The sequence below is a fragment of the Epinephelus lanceolatus genome, chromosome 15, assembly GCF_041903045.1.
Source record: "Epinephelus lanceolatus isolate andai-2023 chromosome 15, ASM4190304v1, whole genome shotgun sequence".
Lineage (NCBI taxonomy): Eukaryota > Metazoa > Chordata > Actinopteri > Perciformes > Serranidae > Epinephelus > Epinephelus lanceolatus.
Window position 1 is genome coordinate 13,277,358 of NC_135748.1, and position 17,159 is coordinate 13,294,516.

Consider the following 17,159-nt stretch of genomic DNA (forward strand, 5'->3'; position numbering starts at 1 on the left):
TAGGCAAGACACCTGCCAAGCCGCAGACTGGTTGTTTTTTTAGTGAGTCATTGCTGTGTCTCCAATTACTTTTTAGCTCAACGTTGTGTTTTTAATGGGGATGATGCCACGAAAAGCACTTTTGTTTTTTTACCAAGAAATTGCTGCCTGTGCCACTAAAGCATTTGAGTCAAAACATGATCTTCATACAATGCCAACATTTATTCTGCCGATTGGGTTGTTCTGTCATATAAGATCATTCTGTTGATGTTGTTCTTGTTGTATTAAAGCTGTGTGTGTGTGTCTGTGTGTATGTTTCTTTACAACAGGAAGCATGCTGTCAACCACACCATCCAAACCCCTATCTAAAAGAAGCATTAGCCATGAAGAGAGTGACACATCCACCTTGAGTGTCTCTCCACCTCCCATCAAGCAAGAAAAAACTGTCTCATTGAGGCTCCCCAAACAGGGCGACAACATCAAGCACCAGAAAAGTACAGTAAAGGATTCAGCTGATCCTTCATCACCTGTAAGCAAGCTTCCTACAAGGGGTCAGAGAAGCCCCAGCAAAGTAAAACCCAGAAAACTTTCACCAACTAAAAAATCTGCCCCCACATCCACATCTAAACAGGAGGACTCTAATCAGAACACAGAGTCAGTTGTCTCTGACAATGCTAGTGGTGACGGTTTTAAATCCAAGTCTCTGTCTTCAAATGAACAAGAGCATGTGATAAAAGTCAAAGACAATCAGTCTGATATCAGTGAAAACAAACTGAAAGTAAAAGAGACAAAGGAATCAGAGGAAAGCATAACCAGTCCTGCAACTGAGGAGATTTCAAAAATCCAACCAATGCAAAACAACAATGCAATTACTACAGAAAACACTCAAGTAAAAGTTACATCAGTTACAGGCTCAGGGGCTGAGATACTGGCTAGCGGTGAGGTTGCCAAAGCAAGTCCATCTGAGACGCCAGCTGTTCCTGTAATTAATGCTGAGACTGATTACCAGGAAGGACAGCATGAGACCAAAGAACAAACAAAAGTTGAGTCTCCACCTAAGAAATCTCACGTTCAAAGGGACAACACCCAACAGGAACAGGAGGCACCGTCTTCACCAAAGATTTGTACAGAGGAAGATAAAGAAAAAGACGTTTCAGAGACAGACCAGCTAATAAGTAACATAAAACCAAATTTAATCCAGGAGAGAGGCCTTCCAGAGCCAGATTCTGCTGTGCTGGCTCAGAAAACAATATCACCTTACCATGAGGATATAAGTGATATTTCAGCCAAACCTGTTGTAGTTGACAACACTCACTGTGACATAGTGGCCCACATTGATAAGGAAGGTGCTATGCCTGATAGTGTAACCCTGAAAGAAACAAACAAAGTCACTGCTAAGCAACATAACAGCAGAATTAGTCTTCCTGCTAAATTGGCCTCAAAAGACCAAGACACTGAGCCAAAAGATGTACTTTCAGCCACATCCATTGCTGTTGATGCTGACCTGGCCAGCACAGAGCAGCAAAAGAAGTTACTGAAGGATCAAACCACAAATACAATTCTTAAAAATGATAGATTGCCCACATTAAGCAGAGATTTAGTAAAAGATTTTGAAGTAGAGAAGGAAAGTAAAGAGGAGGCTGGCAGGAAACCAGCAGAGGCTTTGGACATTCAAACAGAAGCTGTGACTGTTTGTGAATTGCCCAAGAATGTTGAAAATCAGCTGGACAAAGGGCCTCTTTTACTGGCAGGAGAATCTGAAAGACAGGAGAAAGACTCAAAACCAAATGAAAAGCTGAATGACGCAGCGGTGGAAAGCACTGACTCACAGAAGAGTTGCAAAAAGGAGCTCAAGGGCATAACTATTAAGCATGAGACTGAGAGAGACGTCACAAAAACGCAGATGCCAACAGATCTATCATCAGAGGAGAAGCGTATACAGCCTGACTCGGAGGAACGACCACACACGGCAGTTTCGGAAGCCCTGGCAGAGAAGAAAATAGAGGCAGAGCAAGCAAGAAGTGCACTCCCTGAAAATACAGCCAGTGTGGTTGATTCAAAGCAGGAGAGTGAGATCATCTTAAAGGAGAATGCAGAGAGAGGTGATAAGGAGACTGATCAAGAGATGAAGACATCAACTGTGAAAAATGAACAGGAACCCAAGGTACTTCTAACCAATGCTGAGAAGGTCAGGGATAAGGAAGCAAATCAGGGGGACAAACAGGCCGACATAAAGAAGAGTCAAACTCCAGAAATAAAAGCTGTGAGCTCTAAAACTACAACTACTAAAGAAGAGAATGAAACAAAGGATTTGCTGATGAAGAATTTACAGAATGAGATTTCAGATGAGACTGCTGACTCTGAGGTTAAGAGCGACAAGGACCAGAAGACCTTAATTGCTACAGACAAAGATAAGGACATTAACAAAAGAGATGCTCATAGATCAGCAGAAACTAAATGTCAAATTGCTAACCTAGAACAGAAACCTAAGACAGAAAAAGCTACACAGAAGACAACAGAAAGCCAAGTTAGCATCCAACAAGACCAGATGTCCATAACTGTTAAAGATCAACATGAGGATATAACCAAACCAGATATAAGCAAACCAACAGCATCCAAACGTCCAGATACTGACCAGAAACAACAACCAGAAATAGTAACAACAGAAGCTCCAGAGAAGATATCAGAGAGCCAAACTCAAGAACTCAAGATTGTCAGCATCAAAACTCAGAGTGCAGAGGGAGCTAAACAGAAGACTGAAACAAAGGATTCATCAATTAAGAGTTTGGTAGGGAAGACAACAACTGCAAATTCTAACTGTGAAGCACAGGATGAAAAGTCTGTAATGGTTAGAGATCAACATGAGAACATTACAAAACCAGATACAAGCAAACCTCCAAATACAGACCTAAAACAGGGACTGCAAAGAACAGGCGCTCCAGAGAAAATATGGGAAATTCAAGAACCAAAGGTTGTGAGTACCCAAAGTCAGAGTGCTGGAGGTATCAAGGAAAAGACTGACACAAAGGATTCGTCAGTTAAAAGTTTGGTGATTGAGATAGCAATGACATCAGAAGCTCCAAAGAAACAATCAGAAAGACAAATTCAAGAACCAAAAGTTGTAAGCACCAAAAGCGAGAGTGCTGAGGGTGTTAAAGAAAAGACTGAAACAAAGGAGTCATCACTTAAGAGTTTGGTGAATGAAACACCAATGAGTACAGACGTTTCAAAGAAGCAATTAGAAAGCCAAATTCAAGAACCAGAGGTTCTAATTACTAAAGCTCAGACTGCAGAGGGAACTAAAGAGGAGACTGAAACAAAGGATTCATCAGGTAAGAGTTTGGTGAATGTGACAACTGCTGATGCTACCTCTAAAGTTAAAAACCAGGAGGATCAGAAGTCGATAGTTGTTAGAGATCACCATGAGGACATAACAAAACCAGATGCAAGAAAATCAACAGAATCAAAACGTCCAAATGCTGACCTAAAACAGGAACCAGAAATAATAAAAGCTTCAGAGAAGATGCCAAAAAGCCAAATTCAAGGACCAAAGATTGTAAGCACCAAAACACAGAATGCTGAAACTATCAAGGAAAAGACTGAAACGAAGGATTCATCAATAAAGAGTTTGGCGAATGAGATACCAGTGAGAACAGAAGCTCCAAAGAAGCAGTTAGAAAGCCACATTCAAGAACCAAAAGTTGTAAGTACCAAAACTCAGAGTGCTGAGAATATCAAGGAAAAGACTAAAACAAAGGATTCATCAGTAAAGAGTTTGGTGAACGTGACAACTGCTGATGCTAACGCTGAAGTGAGAAACCAAGAAGATCAGAAGTCCATAATTGTTAGAGATCAGCCTGAGAACATAACAAAACCAGATGAAAGAAAATCAACAGAATCCAAACGTCCAAATACTGGCCTAAAACAGGAAGCAGACAGAGGAGAAGCTTCAGAGAAGCAGTCAGAAATACGAGATCTAAAGGATGCAAGTACCAAAACTCAGAGTGCTGAAGATATCAAGGAAAATACTAAAACAAAGGATTCATCAATAAAGAATTTGGCGAATGAGATACCAGTGAGAACAGAAGCTCCAAAGAAGCAGTTAGAAAGCCACATTCAAGAACCAAAAGTTGTAAGTACCAGAACTCAGAGTGCTGAAGATATCAAAGAAAAGACTGAAACAAAGGATTCATCAGTAAAGAGTTTGGTGAACGTGACAACTGCTGATGCTAACTCTGAAGTAAGAAAGCAAGAAGATCAGAAGTCCATAATTGTTGGAGATCAGCTTGAGAACATAACAAAACCAGATGCAAGAAAATCAACAGAATCCAAACATCCAAGTACTGACCTAAAACAGAAGGCAGACAGAACAGCAGCTTCAGAGAAGCAGTCAGAAATTCAAGAACCAAAAGTTGTAAGTACCAAAACTCAGAGTGCTGAAGATATCAAGGGAAGGACTAAAACAAAGGATTCATCAATAAAGAGTTTGGTGAATGAGATACCAGTGAGAACAGAAGCTCCAAAGAAGCAGTTAGAAAGCCACATTCAAGAACCAAAAGTTGTAAGTACCAAAACTCAGAGTGCTGAAGATATCAAAGAAAAGACTGAAACAAAGGATTCATCAGTAAAGAGTTTGGTGAACGTGACAACTATGGATGCTAACTCTGCAGTAAGAAACCAAGAAGATCAGAAATCCATAATTGTTAGAGATCAGCTTGAGAACATAACAAAACCAGATGCAAGAAAATCAACAGAATCCAAACATCCAAGTACTGACCTAAAACAGAAGGCAGACAGAACAGAAGCTTCAGAGAAGCAGTCAGAAATTCAAGAACCAAAAGTTGTAAGTACCAAAACTCAGAGTGCTGAAGATGTCAAAGGAAAGACTAAAACAAAGGATTCATCAGTAAAGACTTTGGCGAATCAGACACTGGTTAGAACAGAGCCTCCAAAGAAGCAGTCAGAAAGCCAAATTCAAGACCAAAATGTAAGCACCAAAACTCAGAGTGCTGATGACGCCAAAGAGAAGACTAACAAAAAAGATTCGCCAATAAAGAGTTTGGTGAATGAAATTGTAATCAAGAATGCGAACTCTGAAGTTAGCACCCTTAAGGACCAGAAGCCCTCAATTATCATAGATGAACCTGTGGAGATTAAGAAACAAGATGAAAACACAGATCAACCCAAAGATTTCAAAGCCCCAAATACTGACCCAGTTGTTCTTGTAACTGGGAAAGAAGCCAGTAAGACTGATAAGAAAAAAAGAAAAGAATTTAAAGAGGGTGATAAAATTAAAGTAACAAAGCCAAAGGATCAGCAGGTGAAGGCATCAAAGACAGATGCCAAGCAAGAGTCAGAAAGCATTTCCATAAATGATGCATCTGGCAAAAAAGTTGTTGGAGAACAAAAAGAAAAGCCCACTGTTGTTTCAGATAAAGTACTTGATAGCAGTGATGCTCAGAAGAATGATGGAGACACCAAAGAGACAACCAAAACAGAAAGTAGCTTTAAACAGGAACGGCAGACTTTCAGAGAAGAGAAAATCATAATAAACCTTAGTGATCTACAAAAGTCTGCAAAGCCAACACTCAATGGCAGTTCATCTCTGTCTGCGACAGCAGAATCATCTCCATCTAGCTGGTTAGATGTGGAGCATCAAAAACCTAAGAAGAAGGAACACAAAAGAAGACTAAAAGCCTCAGCCAGTGAGGACGAATCTCTTGAGCCTGATGACATTGATGATTTTATCAGGAGCATTAAGGAGGGAAGCATTCCATTCGCACTACCTCCTAAAAGGCATATTCGTAAAAAGTCCCCATCTCCACCTTTTGCCATGCCGTCCATCAGGGAGGACCACTTTGAGAAAGCATTTGATCCAGAGGAATTCAAGTTTGGCTTAAGAAAAAATAGCAAATGTTTTAAGGATCCTTCCCCGGCTATGGTAATTAAACAAAAAGCAGCTAATAGGGAAGGACGGACTCTGGAAAGACATGGACAAGATAATGCCATGCACACATTTAGAGATGAAATGAAATCACTTGATGAGGTGGAAGGAAAAGATGGAGTCAGTGAGGGGACAAATATTGAAGCAGGAAAAGAAGAGGGACAAAACAATGGAGAAGAACCTGGAAAACTGACGTCACGACTTGAAAGGATGTCCATCCTCTCCAGCCTACTGAGTTCCCCTCGGTCCTCCAGGAAGAGCAAAAAGGAAGCTACCTCTGCCTCCAATAGCACACTTCCCAACCAACAGCAGGGCCTGCCATCGCTTGGAAAGCAGGGAGCTGTTGATTCACCTCTGCCTGCCTCTAAAGCAGATAAGAAGGGTGTGGAAGGTCAAGATCAAGGCCCACTTGTAGGTGGTGGTATGGGTACAGTTAGTGAGTCAGCAATCAGCTCCTCCTCTCCTCCTCCTTCTCTGCCCTCGTTCTCGGAGATAAAGCTGCCTGATCATTTAGAGAAATACCTCAAGAAGAGCAAATCAGAGTCTGAGGCCTCCCAGGGCTCTACACAGATGGTTGAAACTAAACTGAATCCTGATGGTGCCATGATGGACCAGGTCTCGACAGCAGGAATACCAAATGTGGATGTGAGCCTGAAGAGACCTGCAGGACTGCCTCCAACCAGCAACAACACCCAGCAGAGTTCTCGTAATGGACTTACTACTTCTACACCTAAGGTAAGAATTCCAATATTTTAAATGATAAGCTTCAGTAATTATAGTTTTAGTTCAATTAATTATTAAAACAGTCTTCTGTAAAGAGATTTAACAGCCTAAAGCCTGAATGGGTTCTGACCTGCTAGGCTTTCACACAAAGGATTGATAAGTCTTAGTTTATTTCCGCGGTGATATGTCCCAGCTCATATCCTGTTCTTTTGTTTTGTGGTGCTGTTGCAACAAAGTTGTGAATCATTTGCAAGTGAGGACAGGACAAAGGAGCATGTCCTAGGTCTGGAATTTTGAACAGGGACTCTTTGCCAAGATCAACTGAAGCTCAACTGTCACGTCACATTAAGACATTTGCATCAGTAGGCAAATAAAGAAGGACTATGCAAAAAGCATGTTTGTGTTTGGATGAACACAGTGTGGGTATAATAATTACTGCATGGCAAGGGTTCATTTCTCTCCCTTTAGACCCTTGGCGTTACAATATAGTTATTTTGGCTTCTTCTAGGGCTGCCCCAGACTAAGAATCTTCTTAGTTGACCAGTAGTCATCATTTAGGGGCCATTAGTCAACTAGTTGCCGGCATGTTTACAATATTAACTTGATCATTAAATTATATATTTTGGGCGTGGCAACACAATGGTTTGACTTCAAGGTCTGAGAAGGAATAGTATAAATAATACTGTGCTACATTACAGAGAAATACAAAACCCTATGTAGGCCTATAGTTTATCTACAAGTGCACGTCACACACTGAGTGAGCCACCTGATAATTACGCTGTCGGCAAAGCAGTAATGATTATGCTAAGTGGCTAATGGACATGTGGCTACTTACATGTTTCAGATGCAACATGTTTGTAGTCGATGAATGATAGACGAATGTTTGCCTGCAGAGTTTACATATCACCTTGGGTTCGTCCTTCACCTTATTGAAATGATCTCACACTTTGGATTTCCTGCCCGACATGTTATTAACTAGCCTGTGTAATAACCGCAGGTACCAGCTTTTTAAAGTAAAGTGACTGCTGAATGTGGCCACTTCCTGTGTCTGTCCTTTCAAATTAAATTACCACGTGGTCCAGTCACATAAGTTTGGATTTATTTTGACAAGGCGCAGCTCCTGATAGAGTTTATTGTTGTTTATTTGTTTGTTTGTTTTTTGTTTTGTTTTTTTATTTTTGTTCCGAGACTAAGCAACCAATGAAATCTTGCTGACTAATGACCCTTCTGGTCGACTAATGTTTAGTCAACTATTACGGGCTGCCCTAGATGTGAGTATTGGTGCTAGTAGTACAAACTTGACCAAAGAGTCCTAATCACACTTGTGTGAAAACATCATAGTAACAATATCCTCTATGTATATAAAAATAACATTCAGGTTAAAATTAATTCAAATGAACACATTTGTAACATGTCTGGTGGAGATAAGCAACATATCTTATTTCTATAAATGATTTGGGTCTGAAGAGGCTAACAAATAATGTTAGCTCTATTGTTTGGAGGATTGAAATCTTTTTTAAAGCACAGGTTCAAGTTCATAATCAAAATATTATATTTTCTTTCAGATACCAGCAATAAAAGGGTTCCACAAAAGGCCTGGAAAGGTATGATAAAATATTATGCATTTGCTTTTTTTTTTAAATAATACAATAATACATTGTTTGCTGCCTCTATATTTAATGAATGTCTGTGTCTTTATCCAGATTGTCATACATGAACATGCTCAGTTTGGAGGGCAGGCGTTTGAACTCTACCGTGATGTAGAGGACGCCACTGCAATGAAACTGTCATCCGTCATCTCAGTCAGAGTCATCAGAGGGTGGTAAGAGTCTTCAGTAGCATTCATAAACAAAACTGCATGTTTAATAATAATTCAGTAAAAACCTGCTGATACAATATAATCTAAATGACTATCCAGGTAAAGTGTCTGCACTTGGCTCTTTTACACTGGCCACATTTCAGAACCATCCTACCAGATCCTTTCACTTGTATTCTGTTTCTGGTCATCCTTATAAGCATGTATCTAATAGAGCCATCCACAAAGCTGTTTAAAAAATAAATTTCTGATTTTTAATAATGTAATGATGCAGTTCTCTTTTCCTTTAGCTGGCTCCTCTATGAAAAACCTGGCTTCCAGGGTCGTATCATTGCCCTTGAGGAAGGTCCTACAGACCAAATATTGAATATGTGGGCAGAGGAAGGAACTCCGACGACACTAGACCAGATGGGTCAGCCTATACCAACAGCGCCTTTGGTCATAGGTTCTATTCGATTGGTAGTTAGAGTAAGTAAACCTGTCGATTTGTCAGACTATCACACTGCATTCATGTCATTGTCACTGTTTGTCCTGTTGTGTTGTTTGCCACTTCATATGATCCCTGTGTAAAGGTATTGACCAAAAATACATGTGGCATGAGTATTTAAAACTGTCTAGTATCTGTACCCATAACTGTCTAGTGTATTACTCCAAATACAGTTTTTAAAAATTCTTGCTTATTCAGACACTTTGATAATGTGTTGGCATTAAATATTTGGAATTCTCACATAATTGTATTTTTATTTTGTGTTTTATAGGACTATAGCATACCCCGAATTGACCTGTTTGCAGAGGTAAATGGTTTGGGAAGGGTGTCATCTTACTGTGACGACACTGTGGAGATTGGCTCCTATGGGATCCCACTGACCACCGGCTCCATTAAGGTTCATTCTGGAGTGTAAGTTCAGCTGACAGCCAAAAGCTCTTCCTGTCACTCATTTGGGGAATTTATGTGAAGGGGGTTTTTGCATTATGGAAACATCTTTCAGTTTCATTCTTGGCCTGCAACTAAATGCCAAAACACACCGCTGTACAGCGCGCATTAAACACCTGACCCTATTGCTTTTTATATACATCCCCATTTCCATTCACTCCCTGCTTACACATTCGGGCCCCCAAAGTAGCTCGACTTTTCTCCTCACCTCTTGCTGTCGCTGTCTCTGTGTGTGTCGAAGACTGGATGAGGAGAGACTAGCTGTTGAGGTTGAGAAATATCCCGAGCTACACAACCCACATTCCCATCACTATAAAGACAATGGCAACAAAGGTATTGCCTGATGAGCCATAGCTCTGGAGAGTGTCCACGCGTGACTTTAAGATAATGTAGAGGTGAAAGAAGTACTCAGATCTTTTACTTTATTAAAAACAGCAATAGCTTTTCTGTTTACGGGCTGCAGTGTGATGCTTCCTCTTGGTGCTAGATGCTGCAGTTAAAGCACGTCTTATGATGCAGCGCTGCGACGGTAGTGTGCTTGCTGATGACTACATGGGAATGAGTCTGTGTGCAGCATCTGTTTTTTGTCTGTGAAGGAATGCATACGGAGCTGAGTTTGTGCTTGTCAGTTTTAATTGCTGCTGATTATTGATGATGTAGTGATACACTATTGCATTTATCTGAGAGGATAAGACAAGGCACTGTGAAGAGAAAAGTCACTGTGTTTATTACTCTCCTTCCCCCCCCCCATCTCTCTCTCTCTCTCTCTCTCTCTCTCTCTCTGCTGTCTCTGTGTGTCTGCAGCTGGCTGGTGTACACCAATCCAGGGTTTGAAGGTTTTCTTGGAGTGCTGGAAGTGGGGGAGTACCCATGCCCACAGGCCTGGGGTTTCCACGAGCCCTTTATTGGGTCTCTCAGACCCCTTCGAATGGTACAACACATGAAATAGATGATATATGTTTGCACTGTACTGTCATTTTTTAAAAAAAGTGTTTTGGTCTGACAAATGTGTGTCTCGTCTTTACAGGGACCAATAAAGGTGGAGCACCCTCATGATTTCAAGGTGTGTTTTGCTTTGCATTACATTTGTTGCATCTATCAATATCTGCTGTTTACAGAAACTATACATATTGAAGTGTCATTACAGGTATGAGAGTAGTCATAGTCTTGTCTCTAATTCACACTTTGTTTAGTGCTGTGCCAGTGCTGGAAGAAAGGTATCATCATAGTTCTGCTTTAAGGGAAAGAATGCTCTGGGTTGTTTGTATTCCTCTAACCAATCAGGAGTGTCTTGTGCTGCACTAAGCCCAGAATGCAGCAACAGTGCTCTTGATTAATAGTGTCGGGAGGGAATTGTTTTGGTGAAACATTTGCACGAGGTGAGCCTTGGGATTAAAAAATGCCTAAATCCTTGCAAAAGACAAGACCACATAACATATTAAGACATTTTAGCGTGTAGGTTGCTAGCTCTGAGTTGCTGTTGTTGTTTCACACACAGCACTAAAACGAAGTGTGGAGATAGGTGTTGCAAGGCAAGACTAGTTTCACATAGGGACAAGAATTTTGAAAATAGTAACACACTGATAGTGAAAGGGTTGGAAAAGAAGAATAGGTAGCCAATGACAGGCTTAAACTTGGTGTCACACTGCAGTAATCAATGTGATGTGATGAAAACATAGATGACTTCCTCTAAAATTTTTGAGTGGGAGTGAACTGATTTTTTAGAGCACTCTGAAGCAATAATTTCACATGATGTTCAAAACTCCCAATGGGGACCAAACATCATGCTCAGATTTTTGATCAAGCAAGCAAAACTAGTGCTTCAACAATTAGATTAGGTTAAATGGATTAGATTAGAATTAATCAGCAACCATGTTGATAATTTAATAAATCATTTCAGTCCTTTTTTCAAGCAAAAACACCAAATAATCTCCAGTTTTAGTTTTCAAATGTGAGAACTTGCTGCTTTTCTTTGTCATATATTACCTTAAATTGAATATCTTTAGGTTTTGGACACGTTGGTTGAACAAAACAAGAAGTTTAAATACATCACTGTAACACTTTGTCAAACTGACTGCTTAGATTGGACACTGCAGGCGTCCTATGTACTTGTGTCTGTAGTTTTAGACTCATCCAGTAATTTACCAAAAATATGTTAATCATTTTCATGATTTGGGTTGCGGTAGCTAATAGCCCTTTTTGACCAAAATGTTCCAGGAACTATGAAACCAGAGGAACTTAACTAGGAGCTAAGTCCATCTTGTGCATTCCTGTCTGTATTTCTGCTACATCTGAAGACAAATTAGTCTCATATGAGGAAGAGTCATGCTGTTCTTTGTATTAACTGCAGCGTGACTCTCATATTTCAGTCGGATGTTATAAATGGATAAAAAGTAAACACGCAGACGTGAAGACAGACTGAAAATTGCTTTGCTCCTGTCTCGACAGTAAACAGTCTGCTGAGTTTCAAAAGGACTTTTATGACTGATGACAACAAAGCCTAACTCTATTTTCAGTGAAACTACTAACCCAATGGCAGGGGCTTGTATTTACACCTGGAACCATCAAACTAAATTTAGGTACTGATTCCTCAAAAGGTTCTTGTGTAGTTCCAGTGAAACACCCTGCACATTTTCAAGATACAGCTCAAAGAGAAAGCCTAAAGAAAGCAAGAGGATGTCTAAACACTTTTTTGTGCATACTGTATGTACCTCCTGTATATTGGCAGCTCTTAGCCTACAGTCTATTCTCGCATCCCGTGTACCTTTCTTGTCAGACAGAGGTCAGATATGTCACTGTAAAAATTCTGTCTTAGGATAGAAATGAGCCCAAAACACATGTGGATACACAAATTATACACACACACATCTAAAGACTGTGTTTACAACTAACGCTCATCTTTAACTCCTCTCTCCTCCTCCCACTTAGGCCTTAGTGTTTGAGAAGCCCAACTTTGATGGAGAGAGCATCGAGGTCGACAGTGACACGTACAACTTGCAAGAAGAACCGGAAGGAGAACAAACAGGCAAACCAGACGAGAGCAAGAAGACATTGTCTACAGTGGGGTCTATAAAGATCCTTAGTGGTCTGTAAGTATCTGTTTGAGTTAATAGATGAAGGGGGTGACCAGCAGCAGCCAAAGATTATTTGCCCATCATCTTTGTTTTATAGGCAGCCAACCTTACGGATATTAATTTAGATTTTAGTAGATGGTTCAAAAAAAGTTGTGAAATTTTAGTGATATTTCTTTGTTTTGTCCTCACAGCTGGGTGGGCTATCAAGAGGCAGACTTCGAAGGCCAGCAGTACATCCTGGAGGAGGGGGAGTATCCTCACTGCAGTGACTGGGGAGGATCTGAGGATGGGCTCCTTTCTCTTCGCCCCGTGTGCTCGGTAAGTATCACCTGCAATATTATTGGCACATTGAAAAGGTAATCTGCACGATTTCTTGTCTGATCTTGTTTTCATCCTTGGCACTAAGCACCGATTGCTATGGTGATCCTGCACTCCACCTTTCAGAGTTCACTGGCCATTTAAATTGTGTTTAACTGTTCTGCCCCTGTTGATTCTCAATGAAACAAAGACTTTTCTTGGACAGGGAAGATTTGAAATAAGAGAAGTGGCTTTCCACTTTGTAACAATATCACTGTATTATCTTCCCCAGGATTTCCTGTCCCCTCATGTTAAACTGTTCAGCGAGCGGCACTTTGATCAACTGGGGCTCCATGCGGACTTGCTTGGTCCCGTCCCGAGCTTGGAGGACGTTGGCCATGGTTGCAAAACTCAGTCCGTCAATGTCATGGGTGGAGTGTAAGTAAACAGCCTCTGTTAAAAAAACAAACATACAAAAAAAACAAACAAACCAATAGAAGTTCACAATGAAGGAGAGAAACCTTTTGACTCTGCGTTGTCCACACACGCCCTTTTAGTCTTTGGGTGTGTGCTTCATTGTTCATACATGACTAAGTGTTCTGTCACTGCACACACAAACATTCAGACATGCACACATACACCCCTAGAGAACAGTTGTGAATAATCTCGTGTGACTGATTCAGTAGGGTAATTGATACGTCACGTTTGACAAAGGATGAGCTTTGTATCTTGAGGGCAAGGATTTACACTGATGAAGAAGAGTGGTGTATTAATTTGCAAAGATTCTGCCCTCTGCCTGTATTTTCAAATTTTCTTTTTATTTGCTGTGGTCAGGACGTTCCTTTGCACAGCAAGCAGTAGCGACCAGATGCCAGACCATAAGTAGAATGCATCCAAGAGGTAGCTACAAAAACGGTAGACACAGTGGCAAAAAAAAGCCAAATTTAGCAGTGAAATGCCAAGTGGACAAAGCTCATTCCAACGCAAGAATGAATCTGGGACAGGCTTTCGCTTTCACTTTCACTTGCAAACATTTGTACAAACAGTCACTGAAAATCCAAAAATTCATAGTATATCTTTAAAGATGTACATCACAAGCTTCTTCTTGAAGTTTCTGGAAAAAAAAAAAAAAAAAGGAAGGCCTTGATCCAAGTAGTGTGCATACTGTACCGTTTGTGACATTGTAGTTAAGTAGCTAACTGTTTAAAAAAGTGGTTTGCATACATTTTATGTCAGTTATTAATATTTATTAATAACTTTAAAACACGCATGTTTTGTAGTGAACAGATTTTTGTCACTCAGCCAGATGCATGTTTTCAACTGAGTGAGTTTGTTTACCGTTTATCAACATCTTGTGTAATGTTCTGTTTGCTGTACATCTGCCCGGCCGGCTGAATCGTTTTACAACCTCTTTACAGTGTGGACTTGCTCTTTTTATGATGGCAGCATAAAGTCCAAGTCTGTGATTTAATCAGAGAGCCAGTCAGGCTATGGAGAAACAGCTTTGCCTGTATCTGTCTGTAATAAATAAGTTCTGTCACTGAGGTGTTTGCGTCATAGGATGTTCTCTTTATGTCTCTGGTAGGTGGGTGGCGTTTGAGAAGCCTGGATTCAGCGGAGAGCTCTACGTGCTGGAGAGAGGCCTGTATGCAAGCCCAGAGGACTGGGGAGCCCACAACTACATGATCTCATCCATACAGCCGGTCTTCCATGTAAGAGATGAATGTGTAGGATCAGTTCAAAACAGGATGTGGCTCATCAGGAGTTTCCACATGGAAGCAACAACTACATGACCATTGTTTTGTTAAGAACTTTGTTAATGCAAAGTTTAATAACTCCCTCCTGTCTGTTTTATAGGACACACTGATGGGAACAACAAAATTCAAGGTATCATCCCTCCATTTAAGGCTTTATATTAAACAGAGTTATCCATTTTTCCCAAGCCATCTTCGTAGTCTGTTCTGGTTGTGTCACTAAGCCTTGTTTTTACATGTGTTCCAGATGCAGCTGTATTCTGAGCCAGACTTCCAGGGAAGGCTGGTGACTCTGGAGGACAGCGCATCAGCTCTGGATGACGACTTCGTACCTAAGTCCTGTAAAGTGCTGGCTGGCAGGTAGGCGCAGCTGAACTGGCACCAAACACTGGCTGAAACTATCAGAGACATTCTGGGTATGAGAGATTTAACACAGCCGGCTGAAGAACGAATGCTGTATTTATTTAGCACCAAACTAAAAACAGACCTTTGCCAGATGAAAACCTTTTTTTTGTTCATTTATACATTTTAATTCCTGCATTGGTGTCAGCAAGACCCAGGTTGTATCTGAGACACACAGTAACTAACAACCATACTCGTACCTATACCTGTACCGAAGATCATTCATAATGTTGATATTAAGATTCTAAATCAACAATGTGTGTGTTCTTGTGTGTGTCATTCTCTGTCAGCTGGGTGGCATATGAAGGAGCTCAGTTCACAGAGAACATGTATGTGTTGGAGGAGGGAGAATACCCCAACACAGAGACCATAGGCTTCCTGTCCTCAGAGTCTACCATTCGCTCCATACAGACTGCCGGACATGTGAGTATTGCCTGCACTGCTTATATGAAAAGGTATATTTGAGCATTCTGTGATGCTCTTGTTGGTGATGAAGGAATCATTGTAAGTGATTATGAATGAGACTAATAATTAAATCAAACTCTCTGGTTTTCTTGTTCAGGAGTTCTCTCTGCCCTCCATCGTCTTGTTCAGCAAGGTTGGCTGCAGAGGTCGCAGAGCAGTGCTGAGAAACGGAGCTGTGAACCTGCTACAGGCAGGCCTCGACACACGCACACGCTCCCTGGTGGTGGAGGGAGGAATGTATGTCACCTTTTAAAAATTCCCACTTTTCATCTTTGAACAGCGCAGTTTGTCAAAGCCTGCTATGAATCCCAACATGATTGACAGCTCATAAAACAACAACAAACTAAGACAACATAATTAATGTTTTCTAATCATATGAAAGTTGTTTAACAACACTGTCGTATGTGTACATTGTAGTATTTGGAATAACAATGTAACACATAATAATGATTTTCCATAACATATGCATGAATGAGTATTCCTTAAATTTGTTTAGTAAAATTTGTTAAATACATATTTAAATAAGCAAAGTTTTTTACCCAAGTTCTTCATATTTAAACACGGACATGTTGATGAAATGCAAATGGATACATGGAAAAATATTTAAATGTTCACATACTGCAAAAGGTTTGACACGAACAGATGAAGTTCCCTTTACATGGTGTTAGCACTGGATATGTTTTCATTAAGAGCAGCAAACGTGTCAAAGATGTGAGGGAGCCACCAGGTCAATAACAAATGTCACAACTGTAAATCACATAGCTTGGCTTTTTTTTTTTTTTTTACGTTGTCTCATATTTTGCTCTGCACATTTGTGAAGCTGGACTAACACACATGGCTGTTCTTGCCACAGGTGGGTGCTGTATGAAGAGAGTAACTACCGTGGTCGACAGCTGCTCCTCCAGCCAAGTGAAGTGGGTGACTTCTGGGAGATCAGTGGCTGGCAGCAAATAGGATCCTTACGTCCATTACTCCAGGTATGGAGGAGGGGCACGGGCCCATCAAAAATAGGCCCATCAAATTAGTGTCTCTATGAATGACGAGTATATGACACATAAAATATCAAATTAGATACTGTCACATGAATCAAGTCAGATCAATAAAACAAGTCACACATCCAGTTATAAATTATTTAGACATGTATTCATAAATCATGTGGTTTCGTGGTTTCCCTCCAACAGAAACAGATGTACTTCCGTCTGCGGAGCATGGAGACGGGATGTGTGATGTCCCTGACAGGAACTTTGGATGACATCAAGCTGATGAGGATTCAGGCTGTGGAGGAGACAGGAGGGCTGGAGCAGGTCTGGCTCTATCGGGACGGGCAGCTTACCTGCAAGGTACAGCATTATACCAACACCACACAGAACTGCTGTAACAGACCTACAAAAGTATTAAAGGAATATTTCACCTCCCAAATGACCATTTGTATATCAATAACTCACCCAGTGTTACGATGACTTAGTTAGGGTTGGGTACCGAAAGTCGGTGCTTATATGGAACCGGTACCTATACAACCAATACCTACTGGGCCGAAACAAACCGCACATTGCAGTGCCTCCTTTCGGTGCTTTTTTTTAATGCTGTGTATCCCTCTATTGGACATTACACATAACAGAATCATTCATTCATTCATTCATTCATTTGTTGAGTGTATATTATTATTTAAAGGCACGCTCAGCACCATTGTCACTTCTGTTTACGCTCAACAATGTTATCAAACACAACGGAGCAAGCTCCCCCCTCGTCCTCCTCGTCCTCCTCGTCCTCC

General features: G+C 40.7%; 1 protein-coding gene across 3 annotated transcripts in view; it reads left to right on the plus strand.

The window, feature by feature from the left end:
- The window catches only part of crybg1a (crystallin beta-gamma domain containing 1a), a 56,688-nt gene that overhangs the window by 36,142 nt on the left and 3,387 nt on the right, over nt 1–17,159 (plus strand). For all 3 annotated transcript variants that reach the window (XM_033643299.2, XM_033643300.2, XM_078174930.1), the window contains 17 exons: nt 309–6,658; nt 8,212–8,250; nt 8,350–8,468; nt 8,753–8,930; nt 9,221–9,360; nt 10,201–10,327; nt 10,424–10,459; nt 12,325–12,485; nt 12,662–12,788; nt 13,060–13,205; nt 14,353–14,479; nt 14,625–14,654; nt 14,769–14,881; nt 15,214–15,346; nt 15,486–15,625; nt 16,242–16,365; nt 16,570–16,728. In XM_033643299.2, coding sequence (XP_033499190.2) covers nt 309–6,658; nt 8,212–8,250; nt 8,350–8,468; nt 8,753–8,930; nt 9,221–9,360; nt 10,201–10,327; nt 10,424–10,459; nt 12,325–12,485; nt 12,662–12,788; nt 13,060–13,205; nt 14,353–14,479; nt 14,625–14,654; nt 14,769–14,881; nt 15,214–15,346; nt 15,486–15,625; nt 16,242–16,365; nt 16,570–16,728 — 8,249 coding nt within the window. The remainder of the gene's footprint in view (nt 1–308; nt 6,659–8,211; nt 8,251–8,349; nt 8,469–8,752; nt 8,931–9,220; nt 9,361–10,200; nt 10,328–10,423; nt 10,460–12,324; nt 12,486–12,661; nt 12,789–13,059; nt 13,206–14,352; nt 14,480–14,624; nt 14,655–14,768; nt 14,882–15,213; nt 15,347–15,485; nt 15,626–16,241; nt 16,366–16,569; nt 16,729–17,159) is intronic.